Source organism: Vidua macroura, chromosome 7 (assembly GCF_024509145.1).
Source record: "Vidua macroura isolate BioBank_ID:100142 chromosome 7, ASM2450914v1, whole genome shotgun sequence".
Taxonomy (NCBI): domain Eukaryota; kingdom Metazoa; phylum Chordata; class Aves; order Passeriformes; family Viduidae; genus Vidua; species Vidua macroura.
This window is the reverse complement of record NC_071577.1, coordinates 12,623,247-12,648,631: the sequence shown is the minus strand read 5'-3', so window position 1 is coordinate 12,648,631 and position 25,385 is coordinate 12,623,247. Positions and strand designations below refer to the sequence as shown.

At 39.0% G+C, this 25,385-nt stretch overlaps 1 protein-coding gene across 3 annotated transcripts; it reads left to right on the top strand.

The window, feature by feature from the left end:
• The first annotated feature begins 175 nt into the window (after positions 1-175).
• Positions 176-23,702, top strand: SF3B1 (splicing factor 3b subunit 1). Of its 3 annotated transcripts, XM_053981818.1 has the most exons (25): positions 176-256; positions 5,994-6,160; positions 8,147-8,248; positions 8,923-9,037; positions 10,872-10,951; positions 12,089-12,256; positions 12,409-12,643; positions 13,364-13,576; positions 13,970-14,091; positions 14,714-14,911; positions 15,003-15,104; positions 16,460-16,639; positions 17,133-17,219; positions 17,349-17,619; positions 17,894-18,039; positions 18,127-18,273; positions 18,401-18,526; positions 18,835-19,056; positions 19,305-19,487; positions 19,580-19,691; positions 19,779-19,899; positions 20,179-20,310; positions 21,181-21,453; positions 21,925-22,141; positions 23,079-23,702. In XM_053981818.1, the coding sequence occupies exons 1-25, from the start codon at positions 229-231 to the stop codon at positions 23,235-23,237; spliced, it is 3,906 nt and encodes a 1,301-aa protein (XP_053837793.1). In that variant the 5' UTR covers positions 176-228; the 3' UTR covers positions 23,238-23,702. The 3 variants fall into 3 exon arrangements, with proteins under 3 accessions (XP_053837793.1, XP_053837795.1, XP_053837794.1); XM_053981819.1 differs by lacking the exons at positions 176-256; positions 5,994-6,160; positions 8,147-8,248; positions 8,923-9,037 and adding an exon at positions 9,284-10,559; XM_053981820.1 differs by lacking the exons at positions 12,089-12,256; positions 12,409-12,643; positions 13,364-13,576; ... (15 more) ...; positions 21,925-22,141; positions 23,079-23,702 and adding an exon at positions 10,504-10,559.
• Positions 23,703-25,385: the final 1,683 nt, after the last annotated feature.

Genomic DNA, 25,385 nt, shown 5'->3' with positions numbered 1-25,385 from the left:
CCTCCCTCACCGGAAGCTCCCTCACGGCGGGCCGGGCCCAGCGCGCGCCCCCGCCTCTCTCCGCACGGCCATTGGCTGGGCGCGCCGTCCATCAGGCGGTGGGCGTGGCCTGGCCCCCGGCCCGCGGGACGGCGGCCGCGCCTGCGCGCTGCGGGTTCTGGCGGCCCCGCGTAGCGGAAGCGGCGGGGCCGCGCCAGTTCCGCCTCGGCGTCGTTGGCGCTGCACAAAATGGCGAAGATCGCCAAGACCCACGAAGGTAAAAATAGCCCGGAAAGCCCCGTGTCCGCGCCCGCCCGCGCCGCGCTTGGACATCGCCCGCTGCTTGTGTTTCTCCCCGGCTCCGGGCAGCGTCAGGCGCGGCTCGTCGGGCGGGAGCCGGGCGGGCAGGGCATGTGTGTAATGGCGGCTGCGCTCGTCAGCACCGGGCCGGGCGGGGGGCGGGCATGAGGGGGAGCTCTCGCTGTGCTGCCGGAGCGGCGGCCAGGCCTGTGCGGGGGAGCTCGGTCGCTGAACTCGCCGCCGCCGGCCTCCTTCCGCCCATCGAGCCTCGGCCGGTGCGCTGTGAAAACCCCGCGGTGCTGGTGCGAGTTTCGCATGAGAAATGCCAACAGCGCGCGTTCGTTCCCTGCCCGAGCCCTTTGGCCGCGGTAAACAGGGCTGGAGGCGGCCGGAGAACGGGTGTTGCCCGCTGGAAGCTGGCGCGGCCCGAGCCGATACTGAGCCGCCGCGGTGCTTGCTGAGAAAAGTGCCCCGAAGGAGGGAAGAGATCGTGAGGTCTGGAGCGCTCGAGCTGCCATTTTACACAGACTTCTGCCGGCCGGGTGTTGACGTAGGAAAGCGGCTCCCGGAGCGATTTAGCGGCTGAGGGCTTTCCCAGGCGCTGTGTTCTCGTCGAAGGTGCCGTGTGCGCTGCTGCTTCAGCTCTTCTCAGTGGGAATCAGAGCTCTCTTTGTGGGCATTGGCTGCGGCTTGCACCCGAGAATAATTTGCAGAATTACACTGCTTCTGTGATTTTGCTTCGGGTTTTTTCTCTTGTGTTTCTGTGTACGATAGGTGTTCTGCTGTATTTTGTTTTAATTTATATGCATAATTCACTAATCGAAAACTGCCTCTGGATGGTGGTTGTGCACTGTGAGGTAGGCAGGGCGCCTAGGCATTCATTGTCTTTTAGCTTTTTATTTTCCTAGGTTTTTTTTTTTTCTTTTTTTTTTTCCTTTTTTTTTCAGTTTTTTTACTGAAAAAAGCTGTTCATATGGAAAGCCATCATCTCCCGTGGAAGTGGGGTTAATGTAGTGTTTAACACTACAGACCTAATCTGAGCTTAGGGATGAAGAAAAGCTTAAACTGTTGTCCTTACTTTTTAAAAATTTAATTTGATTTTTTTTTTTACAATTCTAGAGTATTTTTGTATAATTACAGAAATTGTCTTGTCCTTTGTTTATATAATGTGACATGCATAAGGGTTGTGTGAGATAGTACCCAAATGAGCATTACCCATCACAGTGCTCTGCCTCTCCTACTACCTAAAGAGATTCTTATCATAAAATAGTAGAATTGTTGAGGTTTGGTTGTTTCCAAGCTGAAATTGCTTATTTCTTGGAGCAAATGGTGATGCATTGACTTCAGTGAAAACATTGACAGGCTTCCAGTTGCATGTGTTTTGATTAGTGTTGTATCAGAACAGGTTTTAAGGAGGAGGGTAGCTAAATAAAAAATAGATATAACAGGCTATGATCACGTAAAGGTCTTTCCCAGCATGGAGGCATTAGCCGAGCAGCTTGATTATTTTGCTTCCAAGTTCTAGCCTATTTTTTTCAGTTCCTCACTAATCTTTCGAATTGAGTTGTTACTAAATAGTCTTAAAATATTTTTAATATATTTGTACTGTTTGTTAAATACTTCTTGATTGATGTGTTCAAGATACAGCTTGAAAGAAGCATCAAAACAGTCGGAGTTCGTGTCAGCTACATAGTTAAAGGGGGACTCTGTGTTTGAGGCTGAAAAATGAAGTTTCAAGTGGCAGCTTATAAAGCCTCAATAAATGCATGAACTTTCAATGCTATTGAAGGTCGTTTTTATTTTTTTTTTTCTTGCTGAGAAAAGAACAGAGATATTCAAACATAATACATCTAACGTGTAAGAGTGCTAAAGTAGCTAAAAATAAGGCCATGCAAGGGCAAGCTAAATGTGCAAAAATATGATAAGACATGAAAACATAGAACCTATTTACTCTGTAAAATACCTCTCCAGCACAGGGTCTTCTTTCTTTTTTTAACGTTTAGAGTAGAACTACATGTGTGGTAGCAGAGCACATACTTAGAGAAAGCCTCTCTGTGAGCTAGATGTTCAGTGACTTCGAATAAAGTGTTGATTTTAATAATATTCAGCATTTATGGTATGTTTCAAATCAGCTGCTTGTTGAAGTTGCTTCTGCTAAAATACCAAAATATATAAATAATAGAGTAAAATATAGAAAAGGAACAATCAGTAGAATATTATCCCCCTCCTCTTTTTTTCCCCCTATATCCCACTCCCTTTACTCCTTTTCTGTGAGTGAAGTTTCCATTATGTCCTGCTTGACTAAGCCATTAAACAAGTAGTTTGCTTTGCACAATGTGTGTTTAAGCTTTGTGATTACTCTTTCTTAATTTGCTTTTTATTAAAGAGCTTTGTTAAATATGGTGTGAGCTTTTTCAAGGAAGTTCCAGTTAGCTCAAGGAAGCTTGAATGTCAGAATAGCATTTTCTACCTAAATATGTGATGCTTTTCAAACACAGGCTACATGTGGCTACAGGCTCCTGGTTCAAGGGCTTTTGTGGAGTGTTCTCTCTAGAGTGCTTCATTTAAACTGGCACCTGGAGGCTGTGTGGTATTAAAAAATTAGGGTGGCTATCAGTAAGGTTTGTTGAGCCTATGTAGACTTTTTTTGTATAGATAACCCAGTAGGTTTTGCTGTAGGAAAATGAGAATGCTCCTTGCCCTGCTAACAGATGAAATCTGTGTAATTTAAAGGAGAAGGCCAGTAATGAATGACACCTCTACCCTCTTCATGAAATATAGCTGTTTTAAAAATAATGTTGGAGGATGAGGTGTTGTGGTGTTAAGTGTTGGTAAGAGCTGTCAATAGGAAAATATTTTTGTATTGACACTTCTGCTGCAGAAATCCCCCCACTGTTTTACTTAACTCTGTTGGTGATAGTAGAGGTGGGAGGCCAAGCACGAGCAAATCTCTGTGGCCCGTCCTGCAGTGCAGGACTTGTTAGTGTGTTATGTGTTGGAGCTGTATGGTCAGGTTGATTCAGTGAACAGGTGATGGTAAGGCATGATGATCCTGTAGGCAAGATCCATAGGCTTTTTTCATGTTGAAGTTGGTTACAGCTGTGGATGTTCAGTCAGGCCTTAGTGTGCCACTGAAGAAGGCAGGGTGTTTGTTGTTCCACTGACTGCCCTTTGGAAATAAGGGGAACGGTGGGGTTGTACCCTCACATCACCCACTCCGTGCTGGTGGTGGTGTTCTTGATAGAGATGGAAGCTCCAGGTATTCCCTTCCACCCCAGTACTGCAATGCACCAGGCTGCAGAAGGAATCAGGAGCTTCATCTGCTCTCTAGGAGAAACAGAAATAACTAAAAAATATGTGGAGAAAGTAATTGAGTTTCGTTGACTCTATAGCCATGCCATAGGATGATTCCACAGAAATGGAATACCTTCAGAGGACACTGTAAGCACCTCTGAAGGCAAGCAGAGGCCTCTGAGGGCAAGAGAAAGATCCCTAATTTGGAAGTAGCTTCTTTCTACTGTTTCTTCAGGAACTAACACATTGGAGAGCAATGTATTCCAGGTTCTGGACTCACAGGAATCCCCTGGGCTGTGCGGGATTTTACAGGATGTACCCAAAGGCCAGATTCAGGGGGTGCTCATGGCCGGCAGTATAAGGCTTCTGTTAGGTTTCAGCTTCTCATGAGCTTAAGGCATCACGAGTCTGTAACACAGAGCTGAGTGAAGTTATTCTGCTCTAGAAAGCTGAAGAAGTTCAATGGAAGCCCTGAAGTGGCTGGAGCAAGATTCTCCTTATAAGCCTTTAGGGTATATCTTCTGTGTGTGGGACTCTTAATGAGTTTAGAATCACATTCTGCTGGGTTTCTTCACTAGACCAGTGCAGGAATTGCTGATTTGCTGCCAGGTTTACGGTGCTTCACATGAAGTCAGTGCTTCTTTCTGACTAAGTGAACACTTAAGTTCTGCTGTTCTCACTCATAGCTATAGGGCAAAGACTTGTCAGGTAAAACTCTGCTGAGTTCCCTCTCTAGAGAACATGCCTTTGTACAGGAGGCATAATTTGGCTTACAGTGGCTTTGTGGTTGTTGGTTTGTTTTTTTTTTTTTTTTTTTTTTTTTTTTTTTTTTTTGTTTTTTTTTTTTGTTTTGTTTTTGGTTAGTGGCAGTCTGTGATAAGACAAGGACCCAGCTGTGACGTTAAGGCTTGAAGTTTGCAGTGTTGACATTTTAAACTTTTAAACTAAGCAATTCTGATCCAATAATTTGCATTAGTAATAATCTTAGCTTTAAAAAAAAAATTCTTATTTTTTGTCAGATTTCCTAACAGGTGTTGCATAACATTGTGCAGTGTCTTTTGCAAGGTGACTTGATGGTAAAAACATGTCAAATTTATTTATCCTGAAAAGAGAAGTGAGCTACAGTAGTAAACAATTATTGAATACTCAGGATTCAAGATTATATGTGAACAAGATTTCCTGTAGCTTTTTTGTAAATTGCCAAATTTCCTTTAAGTTAAGGTGACAAGCAATATCACTTCAGGTGGGAGCGGGTGAATCCCAGAATTACTGATGTTGAAAGGGACTTTTGTAGTCCAGTTGCAATGTACTCCAATTCTTCCTCGCAACCATGATCCTTCATATTCCTGCAGCCATAAAATGCAACTCTTGGGGGTTTTCTTGGCCATTAAAGTAATTGTTTGATCTCATGAAATTTACATTGTATGGATAATTGTCTTTCCATATCTATTAACTCAAAATTCAGTGAAAAGAATAACAATTTTTATACAGCTGTGCATCAGTATACCTACAGTTACTTTTGTTGAAGATAGTTGGATTACTGCAATTTATTTTCATCTTGCGTTGCAGCAGATGGGAGGAAGGCATGGTTTAATTTAGTTCCTTGTTTTTTGGATTAAGAAGTTAATGTTCTTTCTGAAAGTACCAAATTTCTAGGGTCAAAGATGACCACAAGAGTTGATTAGAGTCAGATACTGATGCAGTACAAGAATGACAAAGCTCCCATTTGTCCCGTTTGAAGAGTGTTTTGCTATCCAGAATAATAGTAGTCTTCAAAGATGGTGATTTGGGCAGGAATAATGATGAGTAAATAACATTTGAGCTGCCAAATGTAAAAGAGAGACCCTAAGTTTTTGGGTTTTTCTATTAACTTGTTACCAGTGGCATATTAGAGTTGGGTTTTTTATTTACTTAAAGATAGCATAGCTTTGCAATATGTTAGGAAACAAATACAGTATTGTTTCATTAAATCTCATTTTGAGAACCTGTGCAGTAATTCTTTTGAACAGAGTTGTTCAAATTAGCAAAATTGGTGATAACATTGTGAAAGGCTTTTTTTAATGAGAGGATGACATTTGTTGTGAAAAGGTCTTGTTAGTGTAGTGTTGAGAAATACTGCTGTGGTGTAAATTAGCTTCTCTGCTACCTCTGTCAGAAGATGAGATATGGTAGCAGTGAATGAAATTGTTTGCTTTAAGCCATATAATTAAAGTCCTCTGTACTGGATCATTGTAAAATATAAGGAAAAGCTTTTTACGTATACCAGCTTGTGTGTTATTATTTTGTAGTTTTGTGCATCATATATGTTTATTTCTTTAATGATAGTCTTCCAGGTTGGGCAAAAAGCTGTTTGCTATACATGACTACTACATTTTGTATGTATGTGTAACTAGACTTCTGTGTGTGTGTCTTTACCCTAGATATCGAAGCACAAATTCGAGAAATTCAAGGAAAAAAGCCTGCTCTTGATGAAGCACAAGGAGTAGGCCTTGATTCCACAGGATATTATGATCAAGAAATTTATGGTGGCAGTGACAGCAGATTTGCTGGATATGTCACTTCTATTGCAGCTACTGAATTGGAAGATGTAAGTGATTTTATTTATTTTGTTTGTTTAGGGCCTGCAATGTAACTATTTCAGAATTGATTTTGAGTAATTTTTAGTAGCAGTTGCTTGAAGTAGAACCAATTTTCATTAAAGCCATAGTGGACCAAGTGTGTCTTATCTGGGAAGCACATTGTCATTAAATAATTTGGATTGGAAGAGGCCATAAAGATAATTTTGTTCCAACCATCTTGCCATGGGCAGGGACACTTTTCACTCAAACAGGTCGCTTAAAGCAACTTCCAGCCTGGCCCTGAGCACTTCCAGGGATGGGGCATCCACAGCTTCTTTGAGCAGCCTGTGCCAGGGCCTCACCACCCTCAAAGAAAACAATTATTTGCCTAATATCCAATCTAAACCTACTCTCCTTCAGTTAGATGCCATATCCCCTTGTTCTATCACTACATCCTCACATTAAAAAGTCCCTCTCCAGCTTTCTTGTAGGCTCCCCTCAGGGGCTGGAAGGCTGCAGTTAGGTCACCCCAAAGCCTTCTCCAGACTGAACAAAAGCAATGCTCTCACCTTTGAAAGAGAGGTGCTCCATTTCTCCAGTCTCCAGGTGACCTCCTCTGGAGTCACTCCACCAGGTCCCCGTCCCTCCTGTGCTGGCCCCCAGAGCTGGATGCAGTGTTCCAGGTGGGATCTCAGAGCAGAGGGGCAGAATCCCCTGCCTTGCCCTGCTGCCCATGGAGCTTTGGATGCAGCCCAGGTCCTGTTTGGCTTTCTGGGCTGGGAGTGCCCATTGCTGGGTCATGTCCAGCATCCCCTCCACCAGCTCCCCCCAAGTCCTTCTTATCAGGGCTGCAGTTCTAAGTCTGGCTTGTACGTAATGGATTTTGCTTTGAGAGCCTTGTAGGCCCAAGGAGAAGGCAAAAAGTTGTGGCCTGGTACTTAATGTTAGCCTTGGCTGGAATAATTTGCTCTGTTACTGCTGCCAGGATTACAAATGACAGTAAAAAAATTAATAAAACTTCAGCCAGCAAACTGTAGTGACTGTTTTAAGATTCCTGGCTCAAATTTCAGAGCTGTTCTTAAGAATTGGCTTTTTCACTGTGTTGTGTTTTTCCTTATGTATCCTGCTTGTAAGATTATCTTATGTTAATTTCTAATGTTAAACATTGGACCATATTTTCAGTTGCAGGAACCATCAGATTTATAGGCCTTATCATAAGTACAGAGGCAACTACATCATACACTGAGAGAATTTTATTTCTAAGAATGAGGAAGATGTTTAGTTTAGTACTAGTTGATACATGAGGTGTTTTTTTAGTGATGTACATGTGTCATCTACAGACTAAGAATGCCTTATTAAAAATTTCTATTACTCTGGGGTTCACTGAAAATGCTTCATAGTTTTATAAGCAGTTTTTCTTTTGGGTGCTGTAAACAATTGAATAGAAACTGACTACTGATATGAAGAAATAGCAAAAGCAAGTGCTTGTTATTGCCATTGTGATTGAGTAAGTATAATTAAACAAACATGAATCTATCTCAGAATTTTTTGCTGTTTCTGAAGCCTTTTAATACAGTTATTAAGTCTTGTTCCATATATATATATATATAGCTGACTTGTATGAAAAATAGTTTAAACTATCTCTGCACCAGTTCTCACACGCCAGCTGGGGAACTAGCTAGGTTCTAATGGTAACTAGTTGGTTGTTACAGCGCTAACTAACGGTAGTGCCAATATGAAATACAGACTTTCTGTCTAATTAGTGTAGGTAGCATACTTGGTTAAATGTAGCATATTGAAGATTACTTGAGCATTCCTAGTGATTTGAGCAGGTTTATCTGATTCACTAGTTTGGGAATAATAAGAAAAGCTATATGAGAAAGCTTGCTAAAATTTTGAATTAAGTATTCTACTTGTTCATTTTCATCTTTTCTATGACCACAGCATGTTTATTTGGTGTTAGTTTAAGTTAGTATAATACCAGCATGACAAATTAACCCTGTCTTCCCTGACAGGATGATGATGACTACCCTTCCACAAGTCTGCTTGGCCAGAAGAAGCCAGGATACCATGCTCCAGTGGCATTGCTTAATGACATACCGCAATCTACTGAACAGGTACGTCTTAATTGAAGGCACAGTAAAATACTCTTGTAGGTATTGAGGAAAAGAACTCTTAATAACAGGTTTTGTTTTCTGGAAATATAAGATGTATGTAAAGATCTGTGGTTTTTGTATGTAGCTGCAAGCTTGTTACTGCTTTAGTTTGGAATTCCACAGGTGATAAAGATTGGCACTTGTGCATGTAAAGCCAATGAATATGGGAACTAAACTATCAAAATTTTAAAAATTGAAATCTGATAGTTCATTAAATTAAAATAACTGGGAAACTTAATATCCTTTATACTTCTCATTTTTTAAGGAAAATGTAATCACCTAAATTTTACATTCCTGGAGTATTTTTCTGTAAACTTTAAGAAGTAGCATTAAGTCACCCTGCAAAAAGAAGGGGAAAGGTCGACAGCATGAAATGCTTTGGTAACAAGTGAATAAACTCTTAAAATACCAAATTTTTATCAGAAATTATTTCATAAAAAGTTCTGTGTTTAAAAAACTGAAATTCTAGTTACAGAAATAAACTTTACATTAGTGTAGTGTTTTGACATTTCCTGCATAGTTGAGGCAAAAAATAATTTAAGTCTTTTTAATAATACTGAAAATTAATACAGTACCAGACACTTTTCATATTAGTCTTCATAAATCTGTGACTAACAGGCTTTCTTGGTTTTTAGTATGATCCTTTTGCAGAACACCGTCCTCAGAAGATTGCAGATCGGGAAGATGAGTACAAAAAGCACAGGCGGATGATGATAATTTCCCCTGAGCGTCTTGATCCTTTTGCAGATGGTAATTTATTTTGGCTTTTCTATACCATGTATGAAATTTTTGTCTTTAATTGTCTTTAGCCCTTTGATTTCTGTTGGCATGCTTATAAACTTAGTTTTGTTTTAAACATCCCCTTTTCATAGAGATTTGGTTGAAAATTTAGATGCCATATTCTTCATCTTTATAATACGAGTTTTCTTTCCAGGTAGAAGGACAAGAAACTTGTCAATGAGCCATTGCCATAGAAACACAAAGGGTTAAAGGTTTCTCTTTTCATTTCGTTTTGGGTTGTGCGTTGTACTTTGAACAACTTGTGTATTGAGTGCTCAGATTCATTCAGTACCTTGGTAGTTTTCATTCCAAGTTATAGATTTACAGGGTTACTGCTTTTGAAATGCTAGTAGAGCACCTAATTCTTACCATCCTATGTAAACTTTAGGTGGTATAGCTAAAAGAAGCAAAAGCATATATAAGACTTTGATACTATTAATAGTTCAAGTCTGTTCTGATAATTTTAGAATGCAAGTCAGGAGAAGGGGTGTTAGTGGGTCTGAAATTTTCTTCAGGTGAGTGAGTTTCACATGTGGCAATAAGGTGCCTGTTGGCTTAAAATTAGTAGCTATTTTGCAGGTTTTACAAATGAGAATTTCAGCCTGCATGAATTAATAGGGATATTAATTATTTTACTTGCTTAATTGTAATTGATATAAACATGTATTGTCAGAATTCACAGGCCCATACTAACTGTCCTTAATTTCTTTCCTACAGCAGTACTGCTATATGCCAGTCCTGTCTGCATTCTTAAGGGTGCAGTTCAACACATCCTGTGTAGATTATGGTGAAAAAGTATTCCAAAGGAAGGTCCTATCAAAGCTAGTGTCAGAAAGACACAGCCAATTGGGCAGTGATCATCAGTATAGAAATGTTTAAGAAGTTTATTTTTTTCCCTGAAGTATAATAGCTATACCACTTGTATAGCAAATCTGCACATTTTTCTTAAAGAAAAGTGTTTTTCTTGACAAGTCTCATTTCTATAAAGTTGGGCTTCTTTTAATGTATTTTAAAAATCAGTTAATGCAAAATACAGAGCATAAAACAACATATGGTGTACAAAACCCATTACCTGTGAGTATTGTTGTGGTGGTGTATGTACTATATTGCATTCAGCTCCCAATCACAAGTGTCCCTTGAGAAGAGAAGAGGGGGAAAGTGTCATCAAACAATATTTTGGGGTTTTTTTATTTTGTTTTATTTTTATTTTTAATGAAGCCCTGTTACAATATGACACTAGAAGGTCTGTGAGACATGTCCAGATTTGTCAAACTTATAAATGGGTCTTTATGATAAAACAATTTAAACATTACTTAGGTATGCAATAGTTATTTATAGTCAGATAACAAGTAGGATTTAACAGCTTACACAAGGTAATGTTTTGATTATAAATATCTTTCCAAAGTGTTACTAATGGTAAAGAGATAATTTTCTAGGCTTCTATTCTGCTGCTTGAAGTCAGAACTGCTGATGGAGACAAAGGCACGAAAGTGTACGTATTCCGGATTAGCAACCCAGGAACCCATCACTTCTGAAGACTCTTAACTGTGTTGTCATTTTATCATTTTTATCGGCTTTAAAATATTTGTTTGAAACTGCAGTAGTTATGTTTGTGTTCAAACAGGTTAAATTGATCAGCAAACTGAATAAATGTAAGATACATGTAATTTAAAAAAATTCAATCAAAAAGTAAAATTAAATGATCATGGAATAATATAATACTAGAGCAGGACAGTAGAAGTCCATAGTTTCTGCTTATCCTGTACTCATTGTGCTCCATTCCTGTTGCTGTTCTCTTCTGCAGGAGGGAAGACTCCAGACCCTAAAATGAATGCCAGAACGTACATGGATGTTATGCGTGAACAGCATTTAACAAAAGAAGAGGTGTGTGGAGGGGAGGGTTTTCCACTTGGGCTGAGTTTCATGTTACAGCCTTTGAAAGCATGTTACAAAAGTGGGAACGTAAATTCTCTTGACTTAAAAGCCTCTTTCCTTAGAAAATCACATTCTTCATATGCAGAAAGTCAATAGAATTTGAAGTTGAAAGTTCTAAAAACCATCTGTTCTGTGTAATACTTAAGCAATGCAGGGAAAAGTAGTCGCAATACATTTTAATCTGGATTTTTTTTTTTGTAGTACTTTTTCTTGTTTCTTTTCTTTTAGAGAAGGAGAGAAAAAAATCTAACAGTAACTGAGAATTAGTCAGTGTGAGAGATAGTTTTTTTTGTGAGCTCTATGTATAGGAAAACCAGGGAGGTTTTAAAAATCTTTTGGTGAAGTACCTACAACAGATGTTGCAGTACGAAGATGGAGTATAAGATTGGCATTTGGTTTTAAATACTAAAAAAAAAAAAATAGAAAAACCCAAAACATGCTTTAAAAATTATTTTAATGGTTAAAAAGATGTTGATAATATAAGTACATTACTTGTGTAATACCTAGAGTACCATCTTGCTGACTGGAGCAAGACCTTGCAGTTCCTGTGACTTCTAACATTGATTTGTCTTAAGTGAGGAATTAGTTAATAATTTTGGCAGTCTTACTGCTTATGGATCAACTGATAAGTGCAAAACAGTCTCTGTTAGTGTGCTGTTTTAGCAGTATCATCTCAGGATTTAAAGTAAGAATTGCAGGGCTTTTTTGTGTCATGGGATGTAGCTCCTGTGAGCATATTTTCTAAGTCATCCATCTCTAGTTTACTGAAATGGTACTTATTTGAAACAGGTAGGTAATGGTCTTAAGGCATATACCTTTTGGTGACAGAAACTGATAGCTGTAAAAATTCTGTGCATTTGCTGTAAGAATGGCTTTTATTGAAAAAATAATTTAAAAACAGCCCCTCAAACACAACTGCTCTGTCTCTATAGAAGAATCTGAAAAAAGAGTGGCCTTGAAATGAAAGCAGTAGCTAATTGCAGGTTATTTGAGCAAAACCTCAAAGCATAAAAAGATATTGGAAAAACTCTTTTAAAGGTATGATTTGAAGAGTTCTTATGTTTTTGTTTTTGTGCTCTTAAACAGAGGGAAATTAGGCAACAACTAGCTGAAAAAGCTAAAGCTGGAGAGCTTAAAGTCGTCAATGGAGCCGCTTCTCAGCCACCTTCAAAACGCAAACGGCGTTGGGATCAGACAGCTGATCAGACTCCTGGTGCTACACCTAAAAAATTGTCCAGTTGGGATCAAGCTGAGGTAATGACCCAGTGCTTATCAGCTGTCTACAGAAGACATTATCAGTGCTAATCCTCTTGAGTGTCAGAAGTATCTTACTGTACTTAAGAACAACTAGCAGTGTTTTATTGTATAGGATGAGATACTGATACTTCTGGTTTTGTCTTGTGTAGACTCCTGGACACACTCCATCTCTGCGGTGGGATGAAACTCCAGGCCGTGCAAAGGGTAGCGAAACTCCAGGTGCCACCCCAGGCTCAAAAATCTGGGATCCAACCCCCAGTCATACACCAGCAGGAGCTGCAACACCTGGCCGGGACACGCCTGGTCATGCAACACCAGGCCATGGAGGTGCCACTTCCAGTGCACGGAAAAATCGATGGGATGAAACCCCCAAAACAGAAAGAGGTATTTATGGCAAACTGGGAGGTGCATAAGAAGTTTTGAATGGTTAATAGTACTGTTTTTTTACACCTTAAGTAAACAGTGAGTTCAGAATCCAGGCAAAAAGTAATTATATTCTGACATCTAGTGGTTGATGTGGGGATTTATTCTTGTCTGAGTTCTCAGCATCGATTCTGTCTGTACCTAAGTGGCATCCATGAAAGTATCTTGGCTCAAATATGGAACCACAGTTTTGTCACATCTAATGACTGCTGCAGGTTGGGTTTTTAATGTATAAAGGACACAGTAAAGAAGCACAAGTTAAATTACTTTTCATAATATGTTTGTGTGTGTTGTTTTTTAATTGTTACGGGTTTTTTTAAGAGATTATTAAAACAAGTTAGAGAAGCATCTCACCTGCCTAATTTGAATTTGACTTGTGTCAGAGAGCAGTGAAACACTTGTTACCTAATGCTTTTTTCAAGGGAGTACATGAAGTGCTTTGTTCAATTCCTAGAATAGCTGAGTAGTTATTTTTTTAGAATCTTATCTTTTTATACTAAGGTTCAGCAAGAAAATGACACTTTTTTTTTTTAGTAAAATGCCTGGGTTTTTTCAATATTCAGCAAAGTAGTCTTTTTGCCTACTGTTAATTTGATACTGAAAATGGATTTGAATATTGATAGTATAGTTGGAGTATATACTGTTGAGGTTTCTGAGAAAATTTGGTTTGTTTTTCCTTAGATACTCCGGGCCATGGCAGTGGCTGGGCTGAGACACCTCGTACAGATAGAGGTGGTGACTCCATTGGTGAGACACCAACCCCAGGAGCAAGCAAAAGGAAGTCACGCTGGGATGAAACACCTGCAAGCCAGATGGGTGGCAGCACTCCTGTTCTGACACCTGGCAAAACACCCATTGGTACACCAGCTATGAACATGGCAACCCCTACACCAGGTAAGCTCAGTCCCCTGTCTAAGGCTTCACTTTGTGTTGTGGGAATGAAGCATTTCCTTTTGTATTGTCTTTTGAAACAGACTTCTGCCCAGCATGCTCTCCTGCCTGTATGAAAGCAGTCAGTGTATGCTCAGTTTGCTATTTTTGTGGCAGTGTCCACAGCAACTCATTTCTGGAGAGGAATTGAGACTATAGTTACATGTCTGTTGCTGTTCAGTTTAGTGAAAAAATTGATACAAGACTCTGTAAAAGTTTGCTATCTTACTTGGCTACAGAGTACAGGTGCTATGGAAACTTTGACTCAACAGAGCATTAAAAGTTAAGTAAACAAATCATCTGCTTCTGCATACAAAAGGATTTTTTTTTAATTTTTTTTTTTAAATTTGGATATAGGTCACATCATGAGCATGACTCCTGAACAGCTGCAGGCTTGGCGCTGGGAGAGGGAAATTGATGAGAGAAACAGACCACTTTCTGATGAGGAATTGGATGCTATGTTTCCTGAAGGATATAAGGTAATTCATCTGGATTAAAATACAGCAGACCATGATGAAGTTTTTTTCCTACCAGGGATTACTGGGTTTTTTCCCCCAAAAGTAGAATGTTTCACATTAATTATTGATTATTGATTGTACACGCTTGTTTGACTTGATTACTGATTTGTTGTAAATCCCTTAGAAAGGGGGGGTCTAAAGGTGATCTCACAGGCAAATCACTACTGTGCTTCTCAGTGCTGGAAATGCCTGTCAAGGCCAGAAATGTACTCTGTGTGGACTGATAGAAATTGTAAGTCCAGATGTAGATAAACATGGAAGAGGGTTACAAATACTGAGACAGCAAGTATACTATGTTGATTCAGTTATTGAAGTGCTTCTTTAATCCTTGGAGACTTCACAGTTTATTATCCCAGCTCTCAGCAGTGGGAGTGAGCTTTCCTCTGAAATGTTGTCAGTACAGGATAAATGCAAATACCAGCTCTCGGGGTGAGTTTGTTTTGCTGGGAACATGGGGTCTGTTGTATGTAGTAACAAACAAAACCCCAAACAAGTAAAGTGAAAGCTACAACTTCAAGCAATGTTTTGTATTTGATGGGTTCTTCCTTTTATATTAAAATGAATTTTGTTTCCCCTTCTTCAGGTTCTCCCACCCCCGGCTGGTTACGTGCCCATCCGTACTCCTGCTCGGAAGCTCACAGCAACTCCGACGCCCCTGGGGGGTATGACAGGGTTCCACATGCAGACAGAGGACCGCACTATGAAGAGTGTTAATGACCAGCCATCTGGCAACCTGCCATTCCTGAAACCAGATGATATCCAGTACTTCGACAAGCTGCTGGTAAAGGAGATTGCACTCATGCTGATTTAACTTCCCTGGTTTCTTTTGATTATGTAGCAATGCCCATTTATTTGTCTGGAATTGCTTATAGGTTGATGTTGATGAATCGACTCTGAGTCCTGAGGAACAGAAGGAGAGAAAAATAATGAAATTACTTCTGAAAATAAAGAATGGCACACCTCCCATGCGAAAGGTAAGGTGAATTGTCAGATATGTTTATGTAATCTCATTTTTCAAGAATTGGTGTTTGTTCTCGGGTTTAGCTTTAGTTGTCCATGCGATTCTCTTGAAGATACTCTCCTAATCTTTGCTATCTATTGTGGTTTAAACCCAAGTGGTAACTAAGCTCCACACAGCTGCTTGCTTCTCCCTCTGCTTCCCTTAGTAGGGTGAAGGAGAGAATCAGAAGAGTAAAAGTGAGAAGACTTGTGTACTGAGATAAGAATTAATTAATAATAATAGTAAAGGAAAATAACACCAAAAAAACCCAAAACAAAACGAAAAAAAAAACCACACAAAAAAACCAAAAGAAGAGAAATAAACTCCAAGAAAACAAGTGATGCAAATGGAAAACAGTTGTTCATCACCAACCAAGTGATGCCTAGGCAGACCCCTAGCAGTGACTCTTGGCTGGCTTTCCACCTGGCTTCTGTCTTGTATGCTGAGCCTGGTGCCATATGATGTAGAGCATCCCTTTGGGCAGTTTGGGCCACCTGTCCTGGCTGAGTCCCCTCCCAATTTCTTGTGCCAATCAGCCTTCTCAGTGGTAGGGTGGGGTCACAAGGAGAAAAGGCCCTGACTCTGTGTAAGCCCTGCTTGGCAGTAACTAAACATCCCAGTTGTTATCAGCACTGTTTCCAGCACAGATCCAGAACACAGCCCCATACTAGGGTCTGTAGAGAAAATCAACTCGGTTCCAGCCATAACAGCACACACTGTTTAGTGTTTTTGTTCTTCCTCTTCTATATCTGTATGGCTTTTTGTTATTCAGTATAATTTAATACTGCTACTCTTTTGACAGTAGTGTCAGTCACTAAATGGTGTAGGCCTTGTGTAATTCTTAGGTTTTTTACAATTATGAGAAACTAGATTTATAGTGTGTTTTGCTTAACATGGCTTTGTAACTTTCTGGATTTTGCTTCTTACACCTAAATTAGCTCCTTAATGTAGCTCTTTAAGTTTTGGCCTTAAGCATTAGGTGGCATAATAGCAGTCATTTCTGCAAATGCTCTAAACTGACCAAGCACCAAGCTGTCTGGATGCAAACAAGGGCTGTGAAGCTGTTTTCCATAGGGAGCCAGTATTAGCTCAGAAATATGCTTCTCTTGAAAACTGAACACCTGGGCAAACAACACAGTGTTTGTCATCACACATTTGTGTTTTAACAGATCAGCATAAAATTGCTTGAAATAGTTTTGTGGTGGTTGGGGCAAGTATTTGGAAGCCTGTGGATGCAGTCAGTTACATTTTAACTTGGCTAATACCTGTTTTATGATTGTTCAGTGTTGTTTCCTTAGTTTAACTGGCAGGTTTTCTGGTTTTGTTCAGGCTGCGTTGCGGCAAATTACTGACAAAGCTCGGGAATTTGGAGCAGGGCCACTGTTCAATCAGATTCTGCCTCTGCTGATGTCACCAACACTTGAAGATCAGGAGCGTCACTTGCTTGTCAAAGTCATCGACAGAATTCTTTACAAATTGGATGACTTGGTCCGACCATATGTACACAAGGTGTGTTGCAGTTTGCTGCTTCACCTCTGGTTTGCATTTTGCCATTTGATTTTGCTGTTTCACCTCTGATTTGTATTTTCTGCATTTTATGTGCATATCAGAAGAGAATGATACCACTTTTTTTAAACATATTTCACTTTCATGTTTCTTAAACCAAACATTAAAGTTTTTATCATGTGGTTGGAGTGTAGGTTGTACAGTATTGAGGCATGATGTAAATATGACATATGTAAATATGATTTATATATATATGATATATATAAATTTGGAGGTGGGAAGGACCTTATCTGATCTAGGTAGTATCTCCAGACTACATCCTTAAGAGACTTAAGAGCTATGAAAAACAATGTGATAGATTTTGTTTTTTCTGATTATTGTAAGGCTTTAAGTTTTAATTAATGGAATCATCTCTGTTTCATGGACTCTTAATAAGGCTAGAAATACTATGGAAAGTATTAATAAAAGGAAATACTAATTTGTTTATCTCTTTCAGATCCTTGTCGTCATTGAACCACTGCTGATTGATGAAGACTACTATGCTAGAGTGGAAGGCAGAGAAATTATTTCAAACTTGGCTAAGGTAAAACTCCATCCTTTATTAAAGCTTACTGAGTTAGCTTACGTATACCTGCATGTTCATAGGCATGGCAGAACAATTACCTGTGCTGTTCATAAATCCAACTGGTATGTTTTGTGTCTTGTCCCTCAGGCTGCGGGTTTGGCAACAATGATCTCCACAATGCGACCTGATATTGATAACATGGATGAATATGTCAGAAATACTACAGCTCGAGCCTTTGCCGTTGTTGCGTCTGCTCTGGGCATTCCTTCTCTGTTACCCTTCCTGAAAGCTGTCTGTAAAAGCAAAAAATCCTGGCAGGCCAGGCACACTGGCATCAAGATTGTACAGCAGATTGCTATTCTTATGGGTTGTGCTATCCTGCCTCATCTCAGGAGCTTGGTTGAAATTATTGAGCATGGTAAGTTCTGCTTTCCCATAAAAAGTTTTTTTTGCCCACTTTGTATCTGGAAATATTTATACCTCAGTAAGTCACAGTGACAGTAAGGTCCTGGTTTTGTTGTTGCTGTGACACTGAGGAACGTGTCAGCTGACTCTGAAAGATGAATGAAGACTGATAGTGGTTCGGTATTGGTAAAAATAAGTTAATCCCTTTTACACTGCTGCTCTATTTTTGCTAATTTGAACTTAAGACATGAGTACAAGAAGTGGTACTAAACCCTGATCTCTTGCAGGGCTGGTGGATGAGCAGCAGAAAGTTCGCACCATCAGTGCTTTGGCTATTGCTGCTTTGGCTGAGGCAGCCACTCCCTATGGTATTGAGTCATTTGATTCTGTCCTGAAGCCCTTGTGGAAGGGTATACGTCAGCACAGAGGAAAGGTAAATCTGAGATACTTTCTTTAGTTTGAACTGAAAAGGATGTGTACCTGCTGTAACTTATTAGAGACATATTTTGCATTTAAATAGGGTTTGGCTGCGTTTCTGAAGGCGATTGGTTACCTGATTCCACTCATGGATGCCGAGTATGCAAACTACTACACCAGAGAAGTCATGCTGATTCTTATCAGAGAGTTCCAGTCTCCTGATGAAGAGATGAAAAAAATTGTGTTGAAGGTATGTCAGAATGATAGTTTAGCAGTGATACTGAATGTGAATGCAAAAAAAAAAAAATCCAAACAAAAGCAAAAAAAACCCGCACCCTACACCAGATTAAAATTGTTGGATTTTTATTTCCTGTCAGGTGGTAAAGCAGTGTTGTGGTACAGATGGTGTTGAAGCAAACTACATTAAAACAGAAATCTTGCCACCCTTCTTCAAACATTTTTGGCAGCACAGAATGGCACTGGACAGAAGAAATTACAGACAGGTATTTTTGGTGTTTTTTTAGCTGAGAAATTCTTTACAGTAGAAGAAAATTAGAATGGTCATTTTTAGGAGGTTATCACAAAATTTTACACCTTGCAAATGTCTTCATTACTTGCAGGGTGGGGTGGTTCATCCCATTTATGTTCTTAAAAACACTGGCTGATTTCTAAAGGTAAAACTAGTTTTTTATAGTGGGCTTATGATGTTTCTTCAGATGAGGGAAATTAGTTTCAAGATGTAGAAAGCAGATTTTTAACTACTTTTAAGCATAATTTCAATGCTTGCTTATTTAACATTTCTGTGTTTTAGTTGGTTGATACAACTGTGGAGCTGGCAAATAAAGTTGGAGCAGCAGAAATTATTTCTAGAATTGTGGATGATCTGAAAGATGAGGCTGAGCAGTACAGAAAGATGGTTATGGAAACAATTGAGAAGATAATGGGAAATCTGGGGGCAGCAGACATCGATCACAAACTGGAAGAGCAGCTCATTGATGGTATTTTGTACGCCTTCCAGGAACAGACAACAGAGGTACGGCCAAGTGTTGGAGTATTTGGTTCACTGTAATTGTAAGCCATCTCACTGTTAGTTATACAGAAATGTGTGCTTCTAAGTTAGATTTTTAGACTCCCTTTTTAGATGTCAGCGCTCTAATCAATGAAATCCAGAAGCAATCTCTGAAATGTTAGCATTTTAAAAGCAATTTTAGATTATGGCAAGTTTAGGTAAAATGCAGTGTTGCTATTTGTCTGATTTTCCTTTATTTTTTTTTCCCTCAGGATTCTGTGATGCTGAATGGTTTTGGTACCGTGGTTAATGCTCTAGGCAAAAGAGTGAAACCCTATTTGCCACAGATCTGTGGTACAGTTTTGTGGCGTTTGAACAACAAATCAGCCAAAGTCAGGCAGCAGGCTGCTGACCTGATCTCTCGTACTGCTGTTGTCATGAAGACTTGTCAAGAGGTATGGACTTCTCTTCCAGATTGGCTCTAGCAGGTCATAGTAATGAGAGGGGAGGGGAAAATTATCTTCTAACTCTTTTTGCTTGGTTGTAGGAAAAACTGATGGGACACTTGGGTGTTGTTTTGTACGAGTACCTAGGTGAAGAATATCCTGAAGTACTGGGCAGCATACTTGGAGCGCTTAAGGCTATTGTGAATGTTATAGGTATGTATTTGTATTGATTACTTGGCTGTTCAAGAGCAAAATTCAAAAAACACTGTAAAACTAAACGTGCCTCTTTGAATTCAATAGGTATGCACAAGATGACACCACCAATCAAAGACCTGCTGCCACGGTTGACACCTATTTTGAAGAACAGACATGAGAAAGTGCAGGAAAATTGTATTGATCTTGTTGGGCGTATTGCAGACAGGTAAGCTAAGTAATGTTAAAATATCTAACCTTCTTTGTGGGCAATTATTGTAGCAAAAGCTCAAATTTGACATCTAGATATTTATTGTCATATCTCTTGATATTCCTGAAGTTGTGCCTAAAACTTGAAATATTTAACAGGCACACTGTTGAATTACCTAATAAAGGAAATGCTTAAGCTTAGCTCTGTGGATAGCAAATGAATAGGTGCTACAGTTTGTAGCTTTATTTAAAAACCTCTCTCATCACTGAAGATGTAACTCACTTTATTCTCTTTCAGAGGTGCAGAGTATGTTTCTGCAAGAGAATGGATGAGGATCTGCTTTGAACTGCTTGAGTTACTAAAAGCTCACAAGAAAGCTATCAGAAGAGCCACAGTGAACACTTTTGGTTATATTGCAAAAGCTATTGGGTAAGTCGGTTTAATGCTTATCCACTTCTGCACACAGTTACCAAATATAGTGATGATTGTTACTTTTCTGGTGGGAAATACTCGAACTTCTCTACATTTTATATGTGCAGACATGGTTTTACTAATTTTGAAAAATACAATCATGTATTCTTAATTAACATAGGATGTTGCACTTCAGAACAAAATTTGTGGACTAACAAGGTTAGAGTCTTATTTGGGAGTAAGAGCTGTTGTCTCATGAATGTTTGATACTGTGATGTGCATTCAGACCCTCTTTGTATTATTTCATAAGCTCTCCTTTAAATAATTTATCTTCTCTCACTTTTTTTTTCCCTCCGCCCCACCAAATCACTAGTTTTATCGATTCTTAAAGGTTTGTTTCCACTAAGGTCATACTACAGGTCAGCACATTGTAGAATGAGGCACAGTTGCCACCTTCATGTGTGTTCTGTAAGAGACTGATGACTGACTGAATGCAGACAGAGCAAGCAACCAGGAGTGTTGTAAATGTTCTCTATGCAGAACATAACCTATCTCTGTCAATATTTGGTTTTATATGGGTCTGTAATTTCCTCTGGGATCAGAGTAATAGTGGGGAGGCTCTGCTACCCTCCAGAGTTCACAAGACGAAGAACAGAAGGCAGGAAAAAGCTGAGTCTAGATAAAGTAAAAAATGTTGACTATGAAAATAAATCCTTTAGCTGTTCTAGAGTTTAGTGTTTCATGTTTAGTGTTTAGTTCGTTTCCTAGTTCTCTAAACTTTTTATGAGGGCTAAACCATATTTCTCTGCCACTTTTTTGAAGCTTAACTAATTTTATCCAAATCTTGACTGAATCTATTGGCATGGATGTCCATGTTGTCTCTTCCAGACCTCACGATGTATTGGCCACACTGCTAAACAACTTGAAAGTACAGGAAAGGCAGAACAGAGTATGTACTACAGTAGCAATTGCTATTGTGGCTGAAACATGCTCACCTTTCACAGTGCTGCCTGCACTCATGAATGAATACAGAGTTCCAGAACTGAATGTCCAGAATGGTGTGTTAAAATCTCTTTCTTTCCTGTTTGAATACATTGGAGAGATGGGAAAAGATTACATTTATGCTGTTACACCATTGCTTGAAGATGCTTTAATGGACAGGTGAGTGCACTTCCGTACTACAACTACCCATAGTCATATTTTTAAGTATATAGCTGATTGTTAATGATAGCAAATACGCATATTGTCCTTGTTTGCTAAAGGCTATAAGTGATCAGCATAATTTGGAAGCCATTATTTTTAAACAATTCGGATTTATATGCTCCAATTTTACTAATAATTCTGAAGATTAAAATTATAAAAGCATTTTCAGTGAGTCAAGACTTCTTCCATTAAAACTGCTTTTCATAATTTCTGTTGTTGGTACTTCTGTGGAATTGGAGTGCAATAATTTGTCAGAAAACTCCCATCTTTTTTCACTTTACTGATTTTTGATGCTCTGCCTCTTGCTGCCAGTAAGTATGGCTTGAAAGTGTTATTAGTGCTTTCAAGAAAAGTGAAAAGAAACAGTATGCTTGTCCAATCATGCTGCTTCTAAGTCTAATTTATTAATACCCATTGTTCTCTTTGCAGGGATCTGGTACACAGGCAAACAGCCAGTGCTGTGGTGCAGCACATGTCCCTTGGTGTTTATGGGTTCGGCTGTGAAGATTCTCTTAATCACTTGTTAAATTACGTGTGGCCCAATGTGTTTGAAACCTCTCCTCACGTCATCCAGGCAGTTATGGGGGCTCTGGAGGGCCTCAGAGTCGCTATTGGGCCCTGCAGGATGTTACAGTACTGTTTACAGGTATGGCCTTGTGTGCTGGGGTAGCAGAGAGCAGTTGTCAGGCAGGACTTCTTGCCAGGAGACAAAAAAGTCAACTGAAGATGAATTCCAACAAAGGAAAAACTGGCTTTTTGTCTCGAAATATTATTTAAACAGGATATTCTGTGCCAAGGACTTGAATAGTGGAAATAGGCAGTAAACAGAGGGTTTTTTATAAGGAGATAGCTGATTACATCACAGAACTTGTGTAGAAAGAGCAGGTAACTTAGAATATCAGTTGACTAAAATACCCTGGCACTTTAAGTTCTAAACTGGAAGGTTCTCACAAATTTTGAGGACGTGAACTAAGGCTGGGGAATAAATTGGCTCTGGGAGGGCTTATGACAAGTAATCAGTGAGATAAATAAACGAGATGATAGGATTAATAGTCATGATTTGTCGTTAGCCAAGAAAAAGACAGTGCAGCACTATAAAACTGTTTTGATTAGACTTGATACTGCTAGATCAACACTGGGCAGTTCAGCTTCTGTAAATGTGCATGGGGTGGTAAAATCTGAAGGCTCCTGTTCCATGTAATTGCATGTGACAGTGGCTGTGTTGGCTGTGGAATTAAAACTCACCTAACAGCTGGGGAGCAAGGATTGAAGTTATACAGGTCAGTGTAGAGAAGGTGTGACAGCATTTTAGTAATAATTTGCAGATAGGAAATTTCACACTTTTGCAGTGTGAGGACCTCAGCATGAAGAGACTGACATCAGTAGGAAGGTGAAAATCTCTTGCAGTGTATATTCCTGCAAGTACTGTTTGTATGTTGTTATTACATAGAACTGTTTTTTTCTTCAAGCTTGTATGTTCTGTCCATTTATTAAATGCTTATTTTGGAACGCTTGATTAAATTTAATAAAAGAAAATTGGAACTGCAAGCTTTTATTAAATTTTGTTCTGTTCTGTTTTCTAGGGTTTGTTTCACCCTGCCAGAAAAGTCAGAGATGTTTATTGGAAGATCTACAATTCAATCTACATCGGATCACAGGATGCTCTGATAGCACATTATCCAAGAATCTATAATGATGAAAAGAACACCTATATTCGTTATGAACTTGATTACATCTTATAATCTTCTTATTCAGTTGTTTGTGTTTAATGCACAGCTGTTGTTCAGTTAAATGCTTCGGATTTCATGATGTAAAATTTTAAAATTTTGGAGATCGGTGTAGAGCTGGTCAGAAGCAGAGTTAGGTATCCAGTAGCATGATTTTTTAAATATGTCCTTGTTTTTTGATGTTAAACAGTTAAAGCCAGTAGTGACCAACAAAAACAGTGATTACAAAGTACTGGAGGGATTTCGTTTTGGATCCATCTTTATGAAGATTTAGATTTCATTCCTTGTGTTTAAAGGGGAAGTTTATTTGAGAAATAAACATTTGTGTATAAAAACTAATTTGTGTGTGGTTTTTGGACAGAGGGGCTTGTAAAATAAGTCCCTTTGGATTAAGTATTTGTTTATGTAATGAATAGGTGGTATAAAACATTTTAACCCTTTTTGTCATCCACTAGCTTTTGAATAAATAAGAAAAATGTATCAACTGTAGTTAATGTGTGTATCTTTGTCATGCAGTAATTTAGCTGTAGCCTGGCTGATGGTTGTAGTATTAGTTTATTTTCGTGGAAAAAGTATTTAATTGCTTGTTGTTACTGCTTCATGTGCAGTGTCCTGGTGGACATGGCTTGTTAAATTTTCAGAAGTTAGCAGTTTTATTGGAAATTACATTTGTAAAATCAGTTATGGAAATTATGCATATTGATCATGTTATGTTTAAAAAGCCAGGTATTTATAGGCTGTCCTATAATTCCATTAAAGAGCTAGGAAAGTTTAGTTCCCAGCACTTGAGGTGAGGCAGTTTCTAAGAAAAGCATTCTATTTTCTCATTTGCTTTTTGCCTTTTGTGTGTGTACTATAAAGAAAAAGGTTTTGCTATCAGCAAACCACCTAAAACCCAAGGACAAATGATTTTGGTAGTAGTGTGCATTATACCATATTCGTAAGTAGCTTGGCTATCAGACACCTTGGTCTGTGAGTCCTTGACTTGAGTGATTCATTTCCATCTTATCAAGTGCAGTGCAGTGGTGCTATCTGACTTCTCTGCTGTTTTACATAAATATTGAGAGTCTTTAACTGTTCAGCATATATGAAAATTTCACCCTACCTTTCAGGTTTTATTTTTTGTTAGGGGTTTGGGATGGCACAAAAGCAACTTGGGGCCCTTTTGTTAATAAAGGTACTACTACTACTTAGGGGGAAAATGGCTTTTTTCAACAGTGAGTTGTATTCTAAAACTTACGTAAAAACCAGCTGCAACTTCTTGAAGTCTTTATTGCTGAACTGTTTCCTCTGAGAGTAAGGTGTATTTTAGTCTATTTCTAGTGCTTTGTCACTGAATGGTACTGTTTGCATTACAGATAGCCTGCCATCTTTGCCTCAGAAGTTCTGCAAGACAGAACCAAGCAAGTGCCAGTAGAGAGGGAGAAGGGCTGAAAAAAAGCACTGAGTTTTGAGAGATGAGCCAAAAGAGAGCTGAAACAGGTAGGAATGGATGATGGCTCCTGACTTCTAGATATGCTTCAGCAAATTCATTATTCTTAGAAATAAGTGAAATTGTAAAAATTTTCTCAAAGTGGAGGGGAGCAACTTAAAATTGTTACCAGTTTTGTATTTTTGAAGCTCATCACTTTTAAATCTCAGAAATTCATAAATCTTTTTGAGGAAGATGGAATGTTTCTCTTGTTTCCTCAGGAAGACAGGGGAAGGACAGCTGTCTGCTGAAACAGAATCATACATAAAACTGTGATGTTCATGTTTGGGTGTTTTGCTATCCCAAGTATCTGGTATGAAATCAGGTTTGAAGTGGTAGTATTTAAGTGCAATTGTTGATATGCAGAGTCATCAGGAAGCATTTTTATCCTTCTTGAGACTTTGTGGATTTGTAGACCTCCTACCTAAAGAGGCCATCTCTGGATCATAGACTGATGGGATTTTCTGGGAGCCTACAGCAGCTTGTAAAGGATTTTGCTTTTGTTGTTTAGCAACCACATTGAGTTTTATTCAGCACAGAAAGATTAAGGAGGAAATTTGGGGGAAATAAATGACTACCTAGATATGACATCTGTCCATGTAGAAACATGTTTCTTTTCCAGTACAAACTAAAGTCATTAATAAATGGGAAAGTTTTACTCTGAGCTGGTGGCTGGTAACACCAGCCACCAG